Genomic DNA, 17,334 nt, shown 5'->3' with positions numbered 1-17,334 from the left:
TCTCTGTGTGTGGAGCAAATGTGGTCTAGCATTCTTTTCCCTCTGGTTGCATATTTAAAATGCTGATTGAAATGAGGTAAAACGGATTTCAGTTTCCCTGCATTAAAGTCCCCGGCCACTAGCAGCGCTGTCTCTGGATGAGCATTTTCCTGTTTGCTTATGGCGGAATACAGCTCATTGAGTGCGATTTTAGTGCCAGATCGGTCTATGGTGTTATGTAGACAGCTACAAAAATACAGATGAAAACTCTCTCAGTAGATAATGTGGTCTGCAGCTTATCATGAGATACTCTACATCAGGCGAGCAAAACCCTTCCTTAGATATCGTGCACCAGCTGTTGTTTACATATATGCATAGGCCCCCGCCCCGTGTCTTACCAGAGGCTGCGGTCCTGTCCTGCAGATAGAAGAGTGTTTACCCCGCCAGCTGTATGTTCTTAATGTCGTCGTTCAGCCATGACTCGGTGAAACATAAGATATTACAGTTTTTAATGTCCCATTGGTAGGATATACGTGCTTTTAGTTCGTCCCATTTATTTTCAGCAATTGAACGTTAGCTAGCAGATCTGAGCCTGGTCGGGTGTCCGTAGTATATCCCTCGCGTCTGACTCATTGAAGAAGAACTCCTCGTCCAATTTGAGGTGAGTTATCCCAGTTCTGATGTCCAGAAGATCTTTTTGGTTGTAAGAGACAGTAGCAGCAACATTATGTACAAAACAAGTTAAGAACAACGCAAAAAAAACTAAAAAAAGTATGGTTGGTTAAGAGCCGATAAGAGCCGATCTCTGTCCTACCCTCCGGCGCCATCTACTTCAAAAGTACTTGAACACAATCATGTCGGACTTACCACTTCCCAGTTTCCTATTTCCTTTTCCCCAATTTTACCAAGACAAATGATTATTCAGGTTCTGAATCATTCAGTGGGGTCTCTCGCTAACATTTAATTAAGAGTATATGCAAAAAGTCAGATTTCGTAACCTAACACGGAACCCAAACCGGCTGCGCGCGTGCGCAACCGTGCGCTATCGTGCATAAATGTATTTTGCCCCCCCCACACCAAACGCGATCACAACACGCAGGTTAAAATATCAAAAGAAACTCTGAACCAATTACATTAATTTGGGGACAGGTCAAAAAGCATTAAACATGTATTTTAATTTAGCTAGTTAGCTGGCACTTGCTAGCTAACGTTAATTTGTCCTATTTAGCTAACTTGCTGTTGCCTAACTTGCTGTTGCTAGCTAATTTGTCCTGGCATATAAACATTGAGTTGTTATTTTACCTGAAATGCACAAGGACCTCTACTCCGACAATTAATCCACACATAAAACGGCGAACCGAATCGTTTCTAGTCATCTCTCCTCCTTCCAGGCTTTTTAATCGTTTAACTTATATGGTGATCGCATCTAAACTTTCATTGTATTACCACGACTACCGGCAACACAGTTCATCTATCAATCACCCACATGGGTATAACCAATGAGGAGATGGCACGTGGGTACCTGCTTCTATAAACAAATGAGGAGATGGGAGAGGCAGGACTTGCAGTGTGATCTGCGTCAGAAATAGGAATGAGTTCAATTTTAGCCCTTGGCAACGCAGATGCTCGTTGGCGCGCGTGAGCAGTATGGGTGCAATAATTGAATAACATGGATTTCTACATTTATGTCCTGTCTGCATGTAATACATCCGATAATAAGCACCGAGCAATGTTGACTGAGAGGTACAGCTTTCTCACCCACAACTTTTGAGAATTTTACATTTTGTGGTGGTCGTCTTCGAAGTTGTTTCTGTGGGATGCAAAAAGAAAAATTAGCATGACAAGAACTGAATTCAATGTAAAAGGTTTTGTCTCAATCCATATCGATCTTACCTCTATATTGTTTTCTGTCCAGCGGATTCGACAAGAGGGGTTCAATAGGAAAGTGAGCCTGTCAGGCAGCCTTCATTCTCACACAGCATCCAGTTTAGCTGACCGGATGCTGCACAATTTTCATTATTTTTGACCACTTATTTTCTCTGGCCTCCATTGAAATAAAAAAATATTTTAACACCCTAATTTTGGCCATCCTACAAGGATAAAAACAACGTTCGAACGGATTATAAGAGGCATGAGGTTTGGAATATTGGTTTTCTTAGAGGTTATTTAAACAATTAGCATTATTTGACCCATTGGTCCAAAAAAGTTTTTGATTTGACAAATACGTTTTTGACAATTACAACCAAACTATGGATAATCAAGCTAACTAAAATCTTATTGGTTGAATAATTGTTCTGACTTTAAAAGTACTTGACCGCAATCATGATGGATTTACCACTTCCCAGTTTCCCATTTCCCACGAGCATCTGAAGCCAGCATGATAGATGAGTTTACCACTAGTAATTACCAGTTGGAGGGTCATCCAAGTGGATATTTCCCAATAATATGTTGTAAATAAATACTACCTTCTCACTTGGTTATGATCGCAGAATTGAATACCTCATCGGCCTTCTCGTTGTTTGAATTCGCGATGGGGCGCTGTTCGACTCCTGTCCTGTACACAATTGCTCCCGGAAGATGAAAACAGCATTACCCGGAAATCAACCGTTGCCATGAGCTTATTTGTTAACGCGTAACTAGCAAAACGGCTATTTCTACAGCCGTTTTTTTTAAACTTAATAATTTTAAATCTATATAATAATTTATAGCTGTGTGTAGCGTATTGTAAAACTACGGGAGATGGGAGTCCCCGCATTTTTTCGTTGGTTGAGTCGGAAATATTCTACAATTGTTGTCCATTGTACTGAGGAGAGGGTAAGTGTTTGTAGGCAGCTAACGTTAGCTAGTGTGTTGCGTATTTAAGACCGTGTAATTATTTTGCCCTTTAATTCTTAGTACATCTAGCATGTACTAACCTTACTGCACTTTAGATATTAAAATAGTTAGTTTTCATAATTTTCTCTATTCAACGACATAGCTAGCAGAGCTTATTATATCATTTGTCGATTGAATGAACAACAATGTATGGGATGCACGCAGTTAGATAGCTAACGTTAGCTATGCTACTTGCAGTGATTGACACAGAAACTCGTGTGCAGAGCCTTGCTGCCTGTGTTGCGCAAGTGTCGAGTTGGTTGTGTTGCGCAAGTGTCGAGTTGGTATTCCATTGGTTTGCGAACAAGCAGAAGCGAGACAGCCCGCCAATGTTTTGACTTGGCGTGTTACGGAATCTAATGCATAACCAAGTAACGTTAAATCTCGCTAACCACCTTATTTATATTAGTTGCGTCATTGCAACAGTACATAAACAGACATGCATTTGATAATAGGAATAATGTTTAATTATTTTTCCCTTTTACTCCTAGTCCAAGGAATGTAATGGGGTACGAATTCCTGTTGATACCAGCAAACCGAATCCAAATGAAGTGGAGTTTGACAATTTGTACTTGGACATGAATGGGATCATTCACCCCTGTACACATCCTGAAGACAAGTTAGTCTTACTAACATAATTAAATAGAATGTGACTTTGTCCCAAATGACACCCTATTCCCTTTATAGTGCATTACTTTTGACCAGGGCCCATTGGTGGTACTCTTGTACATTACCATGAATTGTGATGATAATGTAGTATAAACCCTCAAACTCTACTTCACTTTCACAGGGCTGCACCCAAAAATGAAGATGAAATGATGGTTGCCATCTTTGAATACATGGATCGGCTCTTCAATATTGTGCGACCCAGAAGGGTTCTCTACATGGCTATTGATGGAGTGGTAAATTCTGCTGCTTTCTTTTCATGAGAGAATAACATTTTATATGAATCCCTATTTAGATTTTCTACAGTTCTGTACAAAGCAATTTGTTATACATATGACCTTGTTTCTCTGAACAGGCCCCTCGCGCCAAAATGAACCAGCAGCGCTCCAGGCGATTCCGTGCTTCTAAGGAAGGAGTGGAACTGGTTGAGGAGAAATCCCGCATCCGAGAGGAGATCCTCGGGAGAGGTGCATATATTTTCAGAGGTTTTCTTACCCTTCCAATAGTCTTTAGATGGGAGTCTTTGTTAAACACTTATTTATTTACAAATATTTTCCCTAACAGAATTGCATACTAAATAAATACAACTTTTTTTCTGCCCATCCTCACATTTTAGGAGGGTATCTTCCACCGGTTGAAATCAAGGAGAGATTTGACAGTAACTGTATCACGCCAGTAAGTATGAGGCTTTTTTTTAAGGCTGTGTTTCTGTCACCAATATCTTAAAGTAACAGTTCAGTGAAAGTCTTACTTTTAAAAATGTCATAATCTATTAACTCCTACTCAGATAATGTTGTTGAGTCATCATACACTCGTATTTGTGACCAAAGCATAAATTAAAGAAACACTTTATAAAAAAAAAAGCTTGCTTTCCTCATGGGGCGGCAGGGTAGCCTAGTGGTTAGAGCGTTGGACTAGGAACCGGAAGGCTGCAAGTTCAAACCCCGGAGCTGACATTTGTTCTTAACTGACTTGCCTAGTTAAAAAAATATATTTAAAAAAATAGAGGATGAACTGACCAATCAGTGGTCTTCTTGCACGAATATACGGTACACGCCCACACCATTCTGTTGGGGTATGCCCTAGAGGTCAACCGATTATGATTTTTCTACATCGATACCGATGTAAGCAATAATGTAATAATAATGACAATTACAACAATACTGAATTATGACTTATTTTGACTTAATATAATACATATAAATAATATACATTCAAATAAATAATGAAACATGTTCAATTTGGTTTAACTACTGCAAAAACAAAGTGTTGGAGAAGAAAGTAAAAGTGCAATATGTGCCATGTAAAAAAGCTAACTTTTAAGTTCCTTGCTCAGAACATGAGAAGATATGAAAGTTGGTGGTTCCTTTTAACATGAGACATCAATATTCCAAGGTAAGAGGTTTTAGGTTGTAGTTAATATAGTATTTATAGGACTATTTCTCTCTATACCATTTGTATTTCATATACCTTTGACTATTGGATGTTCTCATAGGCACTTTAGTATTGACAGTGTAACAGTATAGCTTCCATCCATCTCGTCGCCCCTACCTGGGCTCAAGCCAGGAACACAACAACAACAGCCACCCTCGAAGCAGCGTTACCCATCGCTCCACAAAAGCCACAGCCCTTATAGGGCAAGGGGAACAAACACTCCAAGTCTCAGAGCGAGTGACGTTTGAAATGCTATTAGCGCGCACCCGCTAACTAGCTAGCCATTTCACATCGGTTACACCAGCCTAATCTCAGGAGTTGATAGGCTTGAAGTCATAAACAACGCTGTGCTTGCGAAGAGCTGCTGGCAAAACACACGAAAGTGCTGTTTGAATGAATGCTTACGAGCCTGCTGGTGCCTACCATCGCTCAGTCAGACTGCTCTATCAAATCATAGACTTCATTATAACATAATAACACACAGAAATACGAGCCTTTGGTCATTAATATGGTAGAATCTGGAAACTATAATTTCAAGAACAAAACATTTATTATTTCAGTGAAATACGGAACCGTTTGGTATTTTATCTAACGGGTGGCATCCCTAAGTCTAAATATTTCTGTTACATTGTACAACCTTCAATGTTATGTCATAATTATGTAAAATTCTGGCAAATTAGTTCGCAATGAGCCAGGCTGCCCAAACTGTTGCATATACCCTGACTCTGCGTGCAATGAACGCAAGCGAAGTGACACAATTTCACCTGGTTAATATTGCCTGCTAACCTGGATTTCTTTTAGCTAAATATGCAGGTTTAAAAATATATACTTCTGTGTATTGATTTTAAGAAAGGTATTGGTGTTTATGGTTAGGTACAGTCGTGCAATGATTGTGCTTTTTTCGCGAATGCGCTTTTGTTAAATCATCCCCTTGCGCTGCATCGATTATATGCAACGCAGGACACGCTAGATAAACTAGTAATATCATCAACCATGTGTAGTTAACTAGTGATTATGATTGCTAGATTTTTTTTTTATAAGGTAAGTTTAATGCTGGCTAGCCACTTCCCTTGGCTTTGCAGCATTCACGTAACAGCCAGGCTCCTCGTGGAGTGCAATGAGGCAGGTGGTTAGAGCGTTGGACTAGTTAACCGTAAGGTTGCAAGATTGAATCCCGGAGCTGACAAGGTAAAAATCTGTCGTTCTGCCCCTGAACAAGGCAGTTAACCCACCGTTCCCAGGCCGTCATTGAAAATAAGAATGTGTTCTTAATTAACTGAGTTGCCTAGTTAAATAAAGGTGTAAAAAAAAAAAAAAAGTCAAATCGGTGTCCAAAAATACTGATTTCCAATTGTTATGAAAAATTTAAATCGGCCCTAATTAATCGGTCATTCCGATTTATCGGTCGACCTCTTGCATGTCCAGACCATTCCAATGCAGAAAAGTTGCTTTTAACGTAATTATTTCGCATGTACAGTGGGGCAAAAAAGTATTTAGTCAGCCACCAATTGTGCAAGTTCTCCCACTTAAAAAGATGAGAGGCCTGTAATTTTCATCATAGGTACACTTAAACTATGACAGACAAAATGAGAGAGAGAAAATTCAGAAAATCACATTGTATGATTTTTAATGAATTTATTAGCCAATGATGGTGGAAAATAAGTATTTGGTCACCTACAAACAAGCAAGATTTCTGGCTCTCACCGACCTGTAACTTCTTCTTTAAGAGGCTCCTCTGTCCTCCACTCGTTACCTGTATTAATGGCACCTGTTTGAACTTGTTATCAGTATAAAAGACACCTGTCCACAACCTCAAACAGTCACACTCCAAACTCCACTATGGCCAAGACCAAAGAGCTGTCAAAGGACACCAGAAACAAAATTGTAGACCTGCACCAGGCTTGGAAGACTGAATCTGCAATAGGTAAGCAGCTTGGTTTGAAGAAATCAACTGTGGGAGCAATTATTAGGAAATGGAAGACATACAAGACCACTGATAATCTCCCTTGATCTGGGGCTCCACGCAAGATCTCACCTCGTGGGGTAAAAAATCCCAGAACCACACGGGGGGACCTAGTGAATGACCTGCAGAGAGCTGGGACCAAAGTAACAAAGCCTACCATCAGTAACACACTACGCCGCCAGGGACTCAAATACTGCAGTGCCAGACGTGTCCCCCTGCTTAAGCCAGTACATGTCCAGGCCCGTCTGAAGTTTGCTAGAGAGCATTTGGATGATCCAGAAGAAGATTGGGAGAATGTCATATGGTCAGATGAAACCAAAATATAACTTTTTGGTAAAAACTCAACTCGTTGTGTTTGGAGGACAAAGAATGCTGAGTTGCATCAAAAGAAGACCATACCTACTGTGAAGCATGGGGGTGGAAACATCATGCTTTGGGGCTGTTTTTCTGCAAAGGGACCAGGACGACTGATTTGTGTAAAGGAAAGAATGAATGGGGCCATGTATCGTGAGATTTTGAGTGAAAACCTCCTTTCATCAACAAGGGCATTGAAGATGAAACGTGGCTGGGTCTTTCAGCATGACAATGATCCCAAACACACCGCCCGGGCAACGTAGTGGCTTCGTAAGAAGCATTTCAAGGTCCTGGAGTGACCTAGCCAGTCTCCAGATCTCAACCCCAAAACAAGTCTGTGTTGCCCAGCAACAGCCCCAAAACATCACTGCTCTAGAGGAGATCTGCATGGTGGAATGGGCCAAAATACCAGCAACAGTGTGTGAAAACCTTGTGAAGACTTACAGAAAACATTTGACCTCTGTCATTGCCAACAAAGGGTATATAGCAAAGTATTGAAAAACTTTTGTTATTGACCAAATACTTATTTTCCACCATAATTTGCAAATAAATTCATTAAAAATCCTACAATGTGATTTTCTGGATTTTTTTTATCTAATTTTGTCTGTCATAGTTGAAGTGTACCTATGATGAAAATTACAGGCCTCTCTCATCTTTTTAAGTGGGAGAACTTGCACAATTGGTGGCTGACTAAATACTTTTTTGCCCCACTGTATATGTGTATCTATGCATTTTTGGACACATTTACTCATTGAAGGGTTTTTATTTTTACTGTTTTCTACATTGTAGAATAATAGTGAAGACAAATTATTAAATAACACATGGAATCATGTAGTAAACAAAAAAGTGTTAAACAAATCAAAATATGTTTTATATTTGATATTCTTCAAAGTAGCCACCCTTTGCTTTGATGACAGCTTTGCGTTCTCAACCAGCTCCATGAGGACCTGGAAAGATTTTCCGACAGTCATTGAAGGAGTTCCCACACATGCTGAGCACTTGTTTGCTGCTTTTCCTTCACTCTGCGGTCCAACTCAACCCAAACCGTCTCAGTTGGGTAGAGGTCGGGTGATTGTGTAGGCCAGGTCATCTGATTCAGCACTGCATCACTCTCCTTCTTGGTCAAATAGCCCTTACACCGCCTGGAGGTGTGTTTTGGTCATTGTCCTGTTGAAAAAAAGAATAGTCCCATTAAGCGCAAACCAGAGATGGGATGGCGTATCGCTGAAGAATGCTGTCATAGCCGTGCTGATTAAGAGTGCCTTAAATACTAAATAAATTGCACACAGTGTCACCAGCAAAGCACCATCACACTGCCACCTCCATGCTTCACGGTGGGAACCACATGCAAAGATCATCCGTTCACCTACTCTGGGTCTCACGAAGGCAAAGCGGTTGGTGGACTGTCGTGTCTCTTTGCTTATTTGAACTGTTCTTACCATAATATGGACTTGGTCTTCTCCCAAATAGGGCTATCTTCTGTATACCACTCCACCTTGTCACAACACAACTGATTGGCTCAAACACATTAAGAAGGAAAGAAATTCCCCAAATGAACGTTTAACAAGGCACACCTGTTAATTGAAATGTATTCCATTTGACTACCTCTTGAAGCTGGTTGAGAGAATGCCAAGTGTGCAAAGCCGTCATCAAGGTAAAGGGTGGCTACTTTGAAGAATCTCAAATATAATATATATTTAGATTTGTTTAACATTTATTTGGTTACTTCATGATTCTGTATGTGTTATTTCACAGTTTTGATGTCTTCACTATTATTCTACGATATAGTAAAAAGTAAGAGAAACCCTTGAATGAGTAGGTGTGTCCTAACTTTTGACTGGTACTGTGTATGTGTAAAATATATAGCTAGCTAATTAATTACTATATATATATATATATATATATATATATATATATATATATATATATATATATATACTGCTCAAAAAGATAAAGGGAACACTAAAATAACACATGCTAGATCCGAATGAATTAAATATTGTTATTAAATACTTTTTTCTTTACATAGTTGAATGCTGACAACAAAATCACACACAAATTATCAATGGAAATCAAATTTATCAACCCATGGAGGTCTGGATTTGGTGTCACACTCAAAATTAATGTAAAAACCACACTACAGGCTGATCCAACTTTGATGTAATGTCCTTAAAACAAGTCAAAATGAGGCTCAGTAGTGTGTGTGGCCTCCACGTGCCTCCCTACAACGCCTTGGCATGCTCCTGATGAGGTGGCGGATGGTCTCCTGAGGGATCTCCTCCCAGACCTGGACTAAAGCATCTGCCAACAAAGAAATACCACCCCACACCATGACTGACCCACCGCCAAACCGGTCATGCTGGAGGATGTTGCAGGCAGCAGAACGTTCTCCACGGCGTCTCCAGACTGTCACGTCTGTCACATGTGCTCAGTGTGAACCTGCTTTCATCTGTGAAGAGCACAGGGCGCCAGTGGCGAATTTGCCAATCTTGGTGTTCTCTGGCAAATGAAAAACGTCCTGCACGGTGTTGGGCTGTAAGCACAACCCCCACCTGTGGACGTCGGGCCCTCATACCACCCTCATGGAGTCTGTTTCTGACCGTTTGAGCAGACACCTGCACATTTGTGGCCTGCTGGAAGTCATTTTACAGGGCTTTTGCAGTGCTCCTCCTTGCACAAAGGCGGAGGTAGCAGTCCTGCTGCTGGGTTGTTGCCCTCCTACGGCCTCCTCCACGTCTCCTGATGTACTGGCCTGTCTCCTGGTAGCGCCTCCATGCTCTGGACACTACGCTGACAGACACAGCAAACCTTCTTGCCACAGCTCGCATTGATGTGCCATTGATGAGCTGCACTACCTGAGCCACTTGTGTGGGTTGTAGACTTCGTCTCATGCTACCACTAGAGTGAAAGCACCGCCAGCATTCAAAAGTGACCAAAACATCAGCCAGGAAGCATAGGAACTGAGAAGTGGTCTGTGGTTACCACCTGCAGAACCACTCCTTTATTGGGGGTGTCTTGCTAATTGCCTATAATTTCCACCTGTTGTCTATACCATTTGCACAACGCATGTTAAATTTATTGTCAATCAGTGTTGCTTCCTAAGTGGACAGTTTGATTTCACAGAAGTGTGATTGACTTGGAGTTACATTGTGTTGTTTAAGTGTTCCCTTTATTTTTTTGAGCAGTGTGTGTGTGTGTGTGTGTGTGTGTGTGTGTGTGTGTGTGTGTGTGTGTGTATATATATATATATATATATATATATTTTTTTTTTTTTAAATTAATTAATTATTTGGCTATAGGTCATATTTCCTAGAAATCTGGAAACACTGGACAGTTACTTTAACAGTGCAGAAGAACTTGCCCCTGGTACTTTTGGACCAGCTCTTTTTGTGAACCTGCAAAGTTGTGAATACTGTCTGAAAATTAATTATTGTTCATTTGAAAATCATCTCTAGGGTACAGAGTTCATGGACAACCTTGCAAAGTGTCTCCGTTACTACGTTGCAGACAGACTCAGTAATGACCCTGGATGGCGTAACATTACAGTAGGTGTTATTCCGAAAAGGTGATGGTATCTGTGGAAAAAGACCAACAATTTCTAATGCATTGTCTTTAATTTTTACCATTTCAAAGCTTGCTTTTTTACGTGTTGGTCTGTTCTACTCAGTCAAGAAGTACATATTTTCTTGGAAATTAAACAAAGGTCATGTCTGACACTGTCATATGCATTCAATATTGCTCAAATGACAGCTTTCTTTGTTCATTCTAGGTAATCTTGTCTGATGCCAGTGTCCCTGGTGAGGGGGAGCATAAGATCATGGACTATATTAGACGGCAGAGAGGTAGTAGTCAAGATAGTTTTCAATATGAAATTGTTGACCATTTTGAAGGTCATTTGTGACATACTTGGCTGAAATCACAGGCATATTACAAAGTCACAAATGGCCTTCCATCTTAGTACAAGCTCTGCAATCGTGTGTAAGCTAACTATATGTAATGATGCGTTTTATCTTTTACATTTTTTTATTTTTTATACAGCTCAACCCCACCATGACCCCAACACACACCACTGTCTTTGTGGAGCTGACGGTAAGCTTTGCACCACAATGGTCTCTGTAGTAATGAGTAACCAACACAATGGGAAAAAATTGAGCATCAATGGCAAGAACTCTTCCAAAAAGCTGTGCTTCGTGTATCCTTCATAGTATTGATGAATTATGAGAGTGCATGATAAATGCAGACATGATGCAAATTAGATCTCACATTTACTGTAGGAAAGACTTGTCAAACCAGCTAGAAGGCTTCTAAATGCACAATGATACCTATTCAGGATTTGATAAATGTTTGTTAATAATTGTAGGGCACACAATGTTACCTTATTGAGCCAGATGGGCAAAAGACCTGTGGGTGACCGTGATAACGTATGTTTGTTTTTCTAAAACGACGGCAAAGGATTTAGTTATGCACCATAACTGCAGGCGATGCTTTGCTAAATGGTTATCGATATAGTGAATATAACAATGTTCTTACACTTGTTTAAAAGTTTGGCAACATTAGTTGCAACTCTCCAACCTTGGATTTTGTTAGAGGATAGGGCTTCTCTGTTTTCTGCCGGCCTTATTGTCCTGCTATATTAATGGCCAGTTAGTTTTAAATGGGTGAAATTATGCAGGACATGATAGATAAAAGCTTCAGTCATTCAATGGTTCATGATGCCCTTGGTAGACAAAAGAGGGAAAATATTGCATGTAATTAGCTTGAAGAGGAGCCTGATTCATTCAGCCTGTCCCAAGTGACATCCTATTCCCTATATATAGTGCACTATTTTTGACCAGGGTACATAAGGCTCTGGTCAAAAGTAGTGCACTATGCTGGGAATAGGGTGCCATTTTGGGTGAAGCTTCACTCCCCTCAAATGGATAAATCATGCTATTGTACGTGTATATTAATGACACATGTAGATAATAATGCATGCGTGGCTCATGTGGACTAGGTAATTTAATTAACATAAAGCCTTAGAAACCTGAGTTCATTGTTCCTGATGACAGTACATGTATAAAACGCAGTACTTCAGAGCTGTTTTCTGCCTTCCACTGTATTTCAAGATTTTCTGTTTCCACAAAAAACCCTGATCAAGGTCTAGGGCTGAAAATCGTTGGTTTTACATTTGAACAACAAATAAGCTTTTTCATCAACTACCACTGTCCAAACAGAGTTACTGAATTTCCTCTTCACTTCCAATTGTATTTTTTTGAATTTGGATGGCATCTTCTGTTCATTTCCCTAGCTGACCTGATCATGCTGGGTCTTGCCACTCACGAGCCCAATTTCACCATAATCAGAGAAGAGTTCAAGCCCAACCAGCCTAGGCCCTGTGCTATGTGTGGACAGAAAGGCCATGAGATCAAGGACTGCCAGGGAGTGGCCAGGGAGAAACAGGGAGAGGTAAATTTACTTTATAGACATTAAGGTCCCTGTAAATTTTATTAAATTCAAATTCCAGGTCAGTCTTTGCATTCTGAGAATCCAATTCCTCTGGTAAATTTCAACATTTACATTCAATATTATCCCTAACAATTACACAAATTGGGATTAATTTCCTTCGGTCTGAGCATGTTACTCTAGAGACAGCCTAGCTATGCTGGAAATATAGGAATGCAGGTTGAAATTATTCAAATCAAATCCTACAGTGAATGTTTTATACCATTAACTGGGAAATGTACAAATATTTTATTTAAATTCCAAAGATTAAGTGTTTTTATAATTCTGATTTAAAAAAAAAATAATAATAAAGTCCATTCCAATTCTGTAACTTTTCATTCCGTAAATTCTAATTTAATTCCCCTTAAGTTCTCCACTTCATGGGGGAAATCAAGAATTTTATTGGATTTTCAAATTAAATTTGGATTTTCAAATTAAATTTGGAATTGACCCCATCTCAATGGAGAATCTACCACATACCCATAGACTTCCAGTCATTGCGCTAATGCTACTTAGCATTGGCTTGCTAAACTACCTCTAACTTCCTTCATACTGGACACGGACACAAAAATTGAATTATCACGAGTTCATCTGACTGAGGAAGTAGATAAAATCCTAAAGTATCCTTCTAAGGGCCATTTTCACAGGCAGACTAAGCCTAGTCTTGACTTCTTGATACTACCCACCCCGCATGCGGGAGCGCAATCATAGCCTCAAACTAATTAGCATAACGCAGCGGACATAAACACCCCTAGAAAATGTTCCTATTCATGAAAATCACAAATTTAAATATATTGAGACACAGCTTAGCCTTTTGTTAATCACACTGTCATCTCAGATTTTCAAAATATGCTTTACAGCCAACGCTAGACAAGTATTTGTGTAAGTTGGCATAATGCTATGCTAGGCTCTGCTAGCATCAGGCAACATTTTCACGAAAATAAGAAAAGCAATCAAATTAAATAATTTACCTTTGAAGAACTTCGGATGTTTTCACTCAGGATACCCTCAGTTAGATAGCAAATGTTCCTTTTTTCCAAAAAATATTATTTTTGTAGGTGAAATAGCTCCCGTTTGTTCTTCACGTTTGGCTGAGAAATCGACCGGAAAATGCGGTCACTACAACGCCGAACATTTTTCCAAATTAGCTCCATAATATCGACAGAAACATGGCAAACGTTGTTTAGAATCAATCCTCAAGGTGTTTTTCACATATCTATTCGATAATATATCCGTTGGGACAATTGGTTTCTCATTAGAAGCGATTGGAAAAATGGCTACCTCAGTACTTTACGCAAGATTTTTTGCGGGAGCCATCATGTGACCACTTGCTCAATGTGGTCCCTTACGGCTATTCTTCAACATAAATGCGTAAAAAGACATCACAATGCTGTAGACACCTTGGGGAATACGTAGAAAGCATAAGCTCATTCGTAGCCCATTCACAGCCATATAAGGAGTCATTGGCATGCAGGGCTTTCAAAATATGGGGCACTTCCTGGTTGGATTTTTATCTGGGTTTCGCCTGTAACAGTTCTGTATCAGTTCTGTTGCACTCACAGACAATATCTTTGCAGTTTTGGAAACATCAGAGTGTTTTCTATCCAAAGCTGTAAATAATATGCATAGTCGAGCATCTTGTCGTGACAAAATATCCTGTTTAAAACGGGAACTTTTTTTATCCAAAAATGAAAATACTGCCCCCTAGTTACAAAAGGTTTTAAACTAAAAAAGCATTTTCAATGGAGATTCTCCATTGAGTTTGGTTTACCATTCAAGCCTACGCTTAATCTGTGCTCAGTAAACCGCCCCTCAAAAAGTGTACATTACCTTTGCTCTCCGTTTTATGAGCAATTATGACTAATAATGTGTTCTTATTGCAGCACGATGAGTTTGCAGACACTATGCCGGCTTCTGAACAGGAGTTCATATTCATCAGGCTGTGCGTTTTGCGCGAGGTACGTTCTGTCTGACATCTTAGAATTTCCAAAAAGCCTATTAATTATATTTATGGTCATGTAACTATACTGAACAAAAATATGAATGCAACAATTTCAAAGATTTTGCTGAGTTACAGTTCATATAAGGAAATCAAGTCTATTGAAATGAATTCATCAGGCCCTAATTTATGGATTTCAAATGACTGGGCAGGGGGTGCAGCAATAGGCCCACCCACTTGACTGCCAGGCCCAGCCAATCAGATTGAGTTTTCTCCACAAAAGGGCTTTATTACTGACTTATGGTAGAGAAATGAACATTACATTTCAGATCGAAATGAGACATATCTATTTTTTTAGTTTTTTTTTATCAGTTTATCAAGGCATGCTCCCTTTTCCTATAGTACCTGGAGCGAGAGCTGACAATGGCCAGTCTGCCCTTTCCCTTTGACTTTGAGAGGACTGTCGACGACTGGGTCTTCATGTGCTTCTTTGTTGGCAATGATTTCCTGCCTCACTTACCGTCCTTAGAGATTAGGTAAACCTGACGGAACCGAGATGAAGCTTATCGTCTTGAAAACACCTTGACAAAAATACATTCTTGCTGTTTCCATACTTTTCAATTGTTGATGGTATGTTCCATGTGTCCTTCAGAGAGGGTGCGATAGATCGACTGGTGGGCATCTACAAAGACGTCGTGCACAAGACTGGAGTAAGTGTTCTCTGTGTAGGCTTGGTTATGACTGTCTCACATGGTTTCTTAGGAGACGTTACTTAGAATCCCCCACCCCAGAAGCCGTTGGGTCAGTTTGCCAAACACAGATTAAGCCTAGTCCTGGATGAAAATACATGTTCTGTGTCATTTCTCTATTGGAATAGTTGTTTAATCCAGGACTAGGCTTAAACTGTGTCTGGGAAACTGGCCCTTAACTTCTTGATTCTACTTGAGACGCATATGTCTCAAGTAGGCACCTGGAAATGCAAATGCGCTACGCTAAATGCTAAATGTACTCGTTAAAACTAAAACCTTGATCAAAATTCACAAGCAGGGTATTGAATTAAAGCTACACTCGTTGTGAACCTAGCCAACAAGTCAGATTTTTAAAATGCTTTTCGGCGAAAGCATGAGAAGGTATTATCTGATAGCATGCACCACCTCAAAATGCCTGAATGCGACGTAAACAAAGACTCTGCTTATCCGACGCAGCACAAAACGCAGAAATAAAATATAAAACATTCATTACCTTTGACGAGCTTCTTTCTTGGCACTCCTATATGCCCCATAAACATCACTATTGGGTCTTTTTTTCGTTTAAATCGGTCCATATATACCCAAAATAGCTTTCTATGGAAGCTGTGTCATTCAGAAAAAAACATCGTTTTTAAACGCTGCGTCATTTTTTAAAATTAAAAAAGTCGACGATAAACTTTCACAAAACACTTCGAAATCCTTTTGTAATCCAACTTTAGGTATTAGTAAACGTTTATAATCTATCAAAATGATTACAGGGCGATGTATATTCAATAGCTCCTCGTCTGCAAATCAATGGCTGCCAATGTCCACATTTACAGCGTCCTGGTGGAGACTGGAAGAAACGGAAGCCAGATAGTTGGATTTTCCAACAAAAAATTCAATTGAAAATGACGACAATGGCGACATTGTGTGGAATTTGTATGAATTGCATGCAGGTCGATATTAAATTTTGTCCTCTTTTAACAACCCATGAAAGTGACTTATGGAAATTATTTTTAGCTTTCAGAGAGCCGTTTTTCTTGCGTTTTTCAATGAAACACACGATCTGTTATAGTCACAGCCGTGATTTAACCAGTTTTAGAAACTTCAGAGTGTTTTCTATCCACACATACTAATCATATGCATATACTATATTCCTGGCATGAGTAGCAGGACGCTGAAAAGTTGCGCGATTTTTAACAGAATGTTCGAAAAAGGAGGGGGTAGAAGTAAGAGGTTTTAAAGCTGTCCTGACTTTCTTCCTTGCCCAGGTATCTGTTCATAGCCTTAACGTGGTCTTTCTCTGCTCACAGGGCTACATCACAGAGAATGGTTTTGTCAAATTGGAGAGTGTTGAGTTGATCATGCAGGCCATCGGCGTGGCTGAGGACAACATCTTCAAGAAGCGCAAAGAGGACGATGTAAGATGGAAGCTGGAAGCAGTAGCTTTCAGCAGGGAATTATTCCTCTTCAATAGATCATTTTCTTCCTTTGTTAAACTTAGGGGTGGGAGATTTTCCATAGGCTTTACATGAATCATGACTTGGGTGTTTCATAAATTCTCTTTTCGAGCGGATATTTGTCAGACACTCCGCTGTCATTTTAAGATATTTTAAGATATCACTGTTCTGTAACTTTTCCAGTTAACTGTTTGTGTAAATGAGGTTTGTCTTGTAGGAGGGATTCAAGCGAAGGAATAAGGACAAAAAGAAGAGAATGAAGGTAAGTGAAGTGGATTGGGCTATTTTATTGTAGCTTGACTTTGTACTGTGTGGTTGAATGCATTCTCATTTCCTTGACAATATGTTTTGGATGAACTTAACCCCTTACCTTCATGTTTTCTTAGAATTATGAGTATGCATGCAAGGCCATTTATTTCAATGGGCAATTAAACTATTTTCCATTTGTTCTGA

General features: G+C 39.7%; 1 protein-coding gene across 1 annotated transcript in view; it reads left to right on the top strand.

The window, feature by feature from the left end:
* The first annotated feature begins 2,564 nt into the window (after window positions 1–2,564).
* Window positions 2,565–17,334, top strand: part of LOC139415021 (5'-3' exoribonuclease 2-like) — a 42,232-nt gene continuing 27,462 nt past the window's right edge. The window contains exons 1-14 of the mRNA XM_071162761.1: window positions 2,565–2,793; window positions 3,345–3,472; window positions 3,644–3,755; window positions 3,875–3,986; window positions 4,136–4,194; window positions 10,726–10,815; window positions 11,040–11,112; window positions 11,309–11,359; window positions 12,558–12,715; window positions 14,635–14,709; window positions 15,093–15,226; window positions 15,343–15,400; window positions 16,735–16,842; window positions 17,099–17,143. Coding sequence (XP_071018862.1) covers window positions 2,719–2,793; window positions 3,345–3,472; window positions 3,644–3,755; window positions 3,875–3,986; window positions 4,136–4,194; window positions 10,726–10,815; window positions 11,040–11,112; window positions 11,309–11,359; window positions 12,558–12,715; window positions 14,635–14,709; window positions 15,093–15,226; window positions 15,343–15,400; window positions 16,735–16,842; window positions 17,099–17,143 — 1,278 coding nt within the window. The 5' untranslated portion in view covers window positions 2,565–2,718. The remainder of the gene's footprint in view (window positions 2,794–3,344; window positions 3,473–3,643; window positions 3,756–3,874; window positions 3,987–4,135; window positions 4,195–10,725; window positions 10,816–11,039; window positions 11,113–11,308; window positions 11,360–12,557; window positions 12,716–14,634; window positions 14,710–15,092; window positions 15,227–15,342; window positions 15,401–16,734; window positions 16,843–17,098; window positions 17,144–17,334) is intronic.

The sequence above is a fragment of the Oncorhynchus clarkii genome, chromosome 8 (genome assembly GCF_045791955.1).
Source record: "Oncorhynchus clarkii lewisi isolate Uvic-CL-2024 chromosome 8, UVic_Ocla_1.0, whole genome shotgun sequence".
NCBI lineage: Eukaryota > Metazoa > Chordata > Actinopteri > Salmoniformes > Salmonidae > Oncorhynchus > Oncorhynchus clarkii.
The sequence above is the reverse complement of the archived record's forward strand: the minus strand, read 5'-3'. Positions and strand labels throughout refer to the sequence as shown.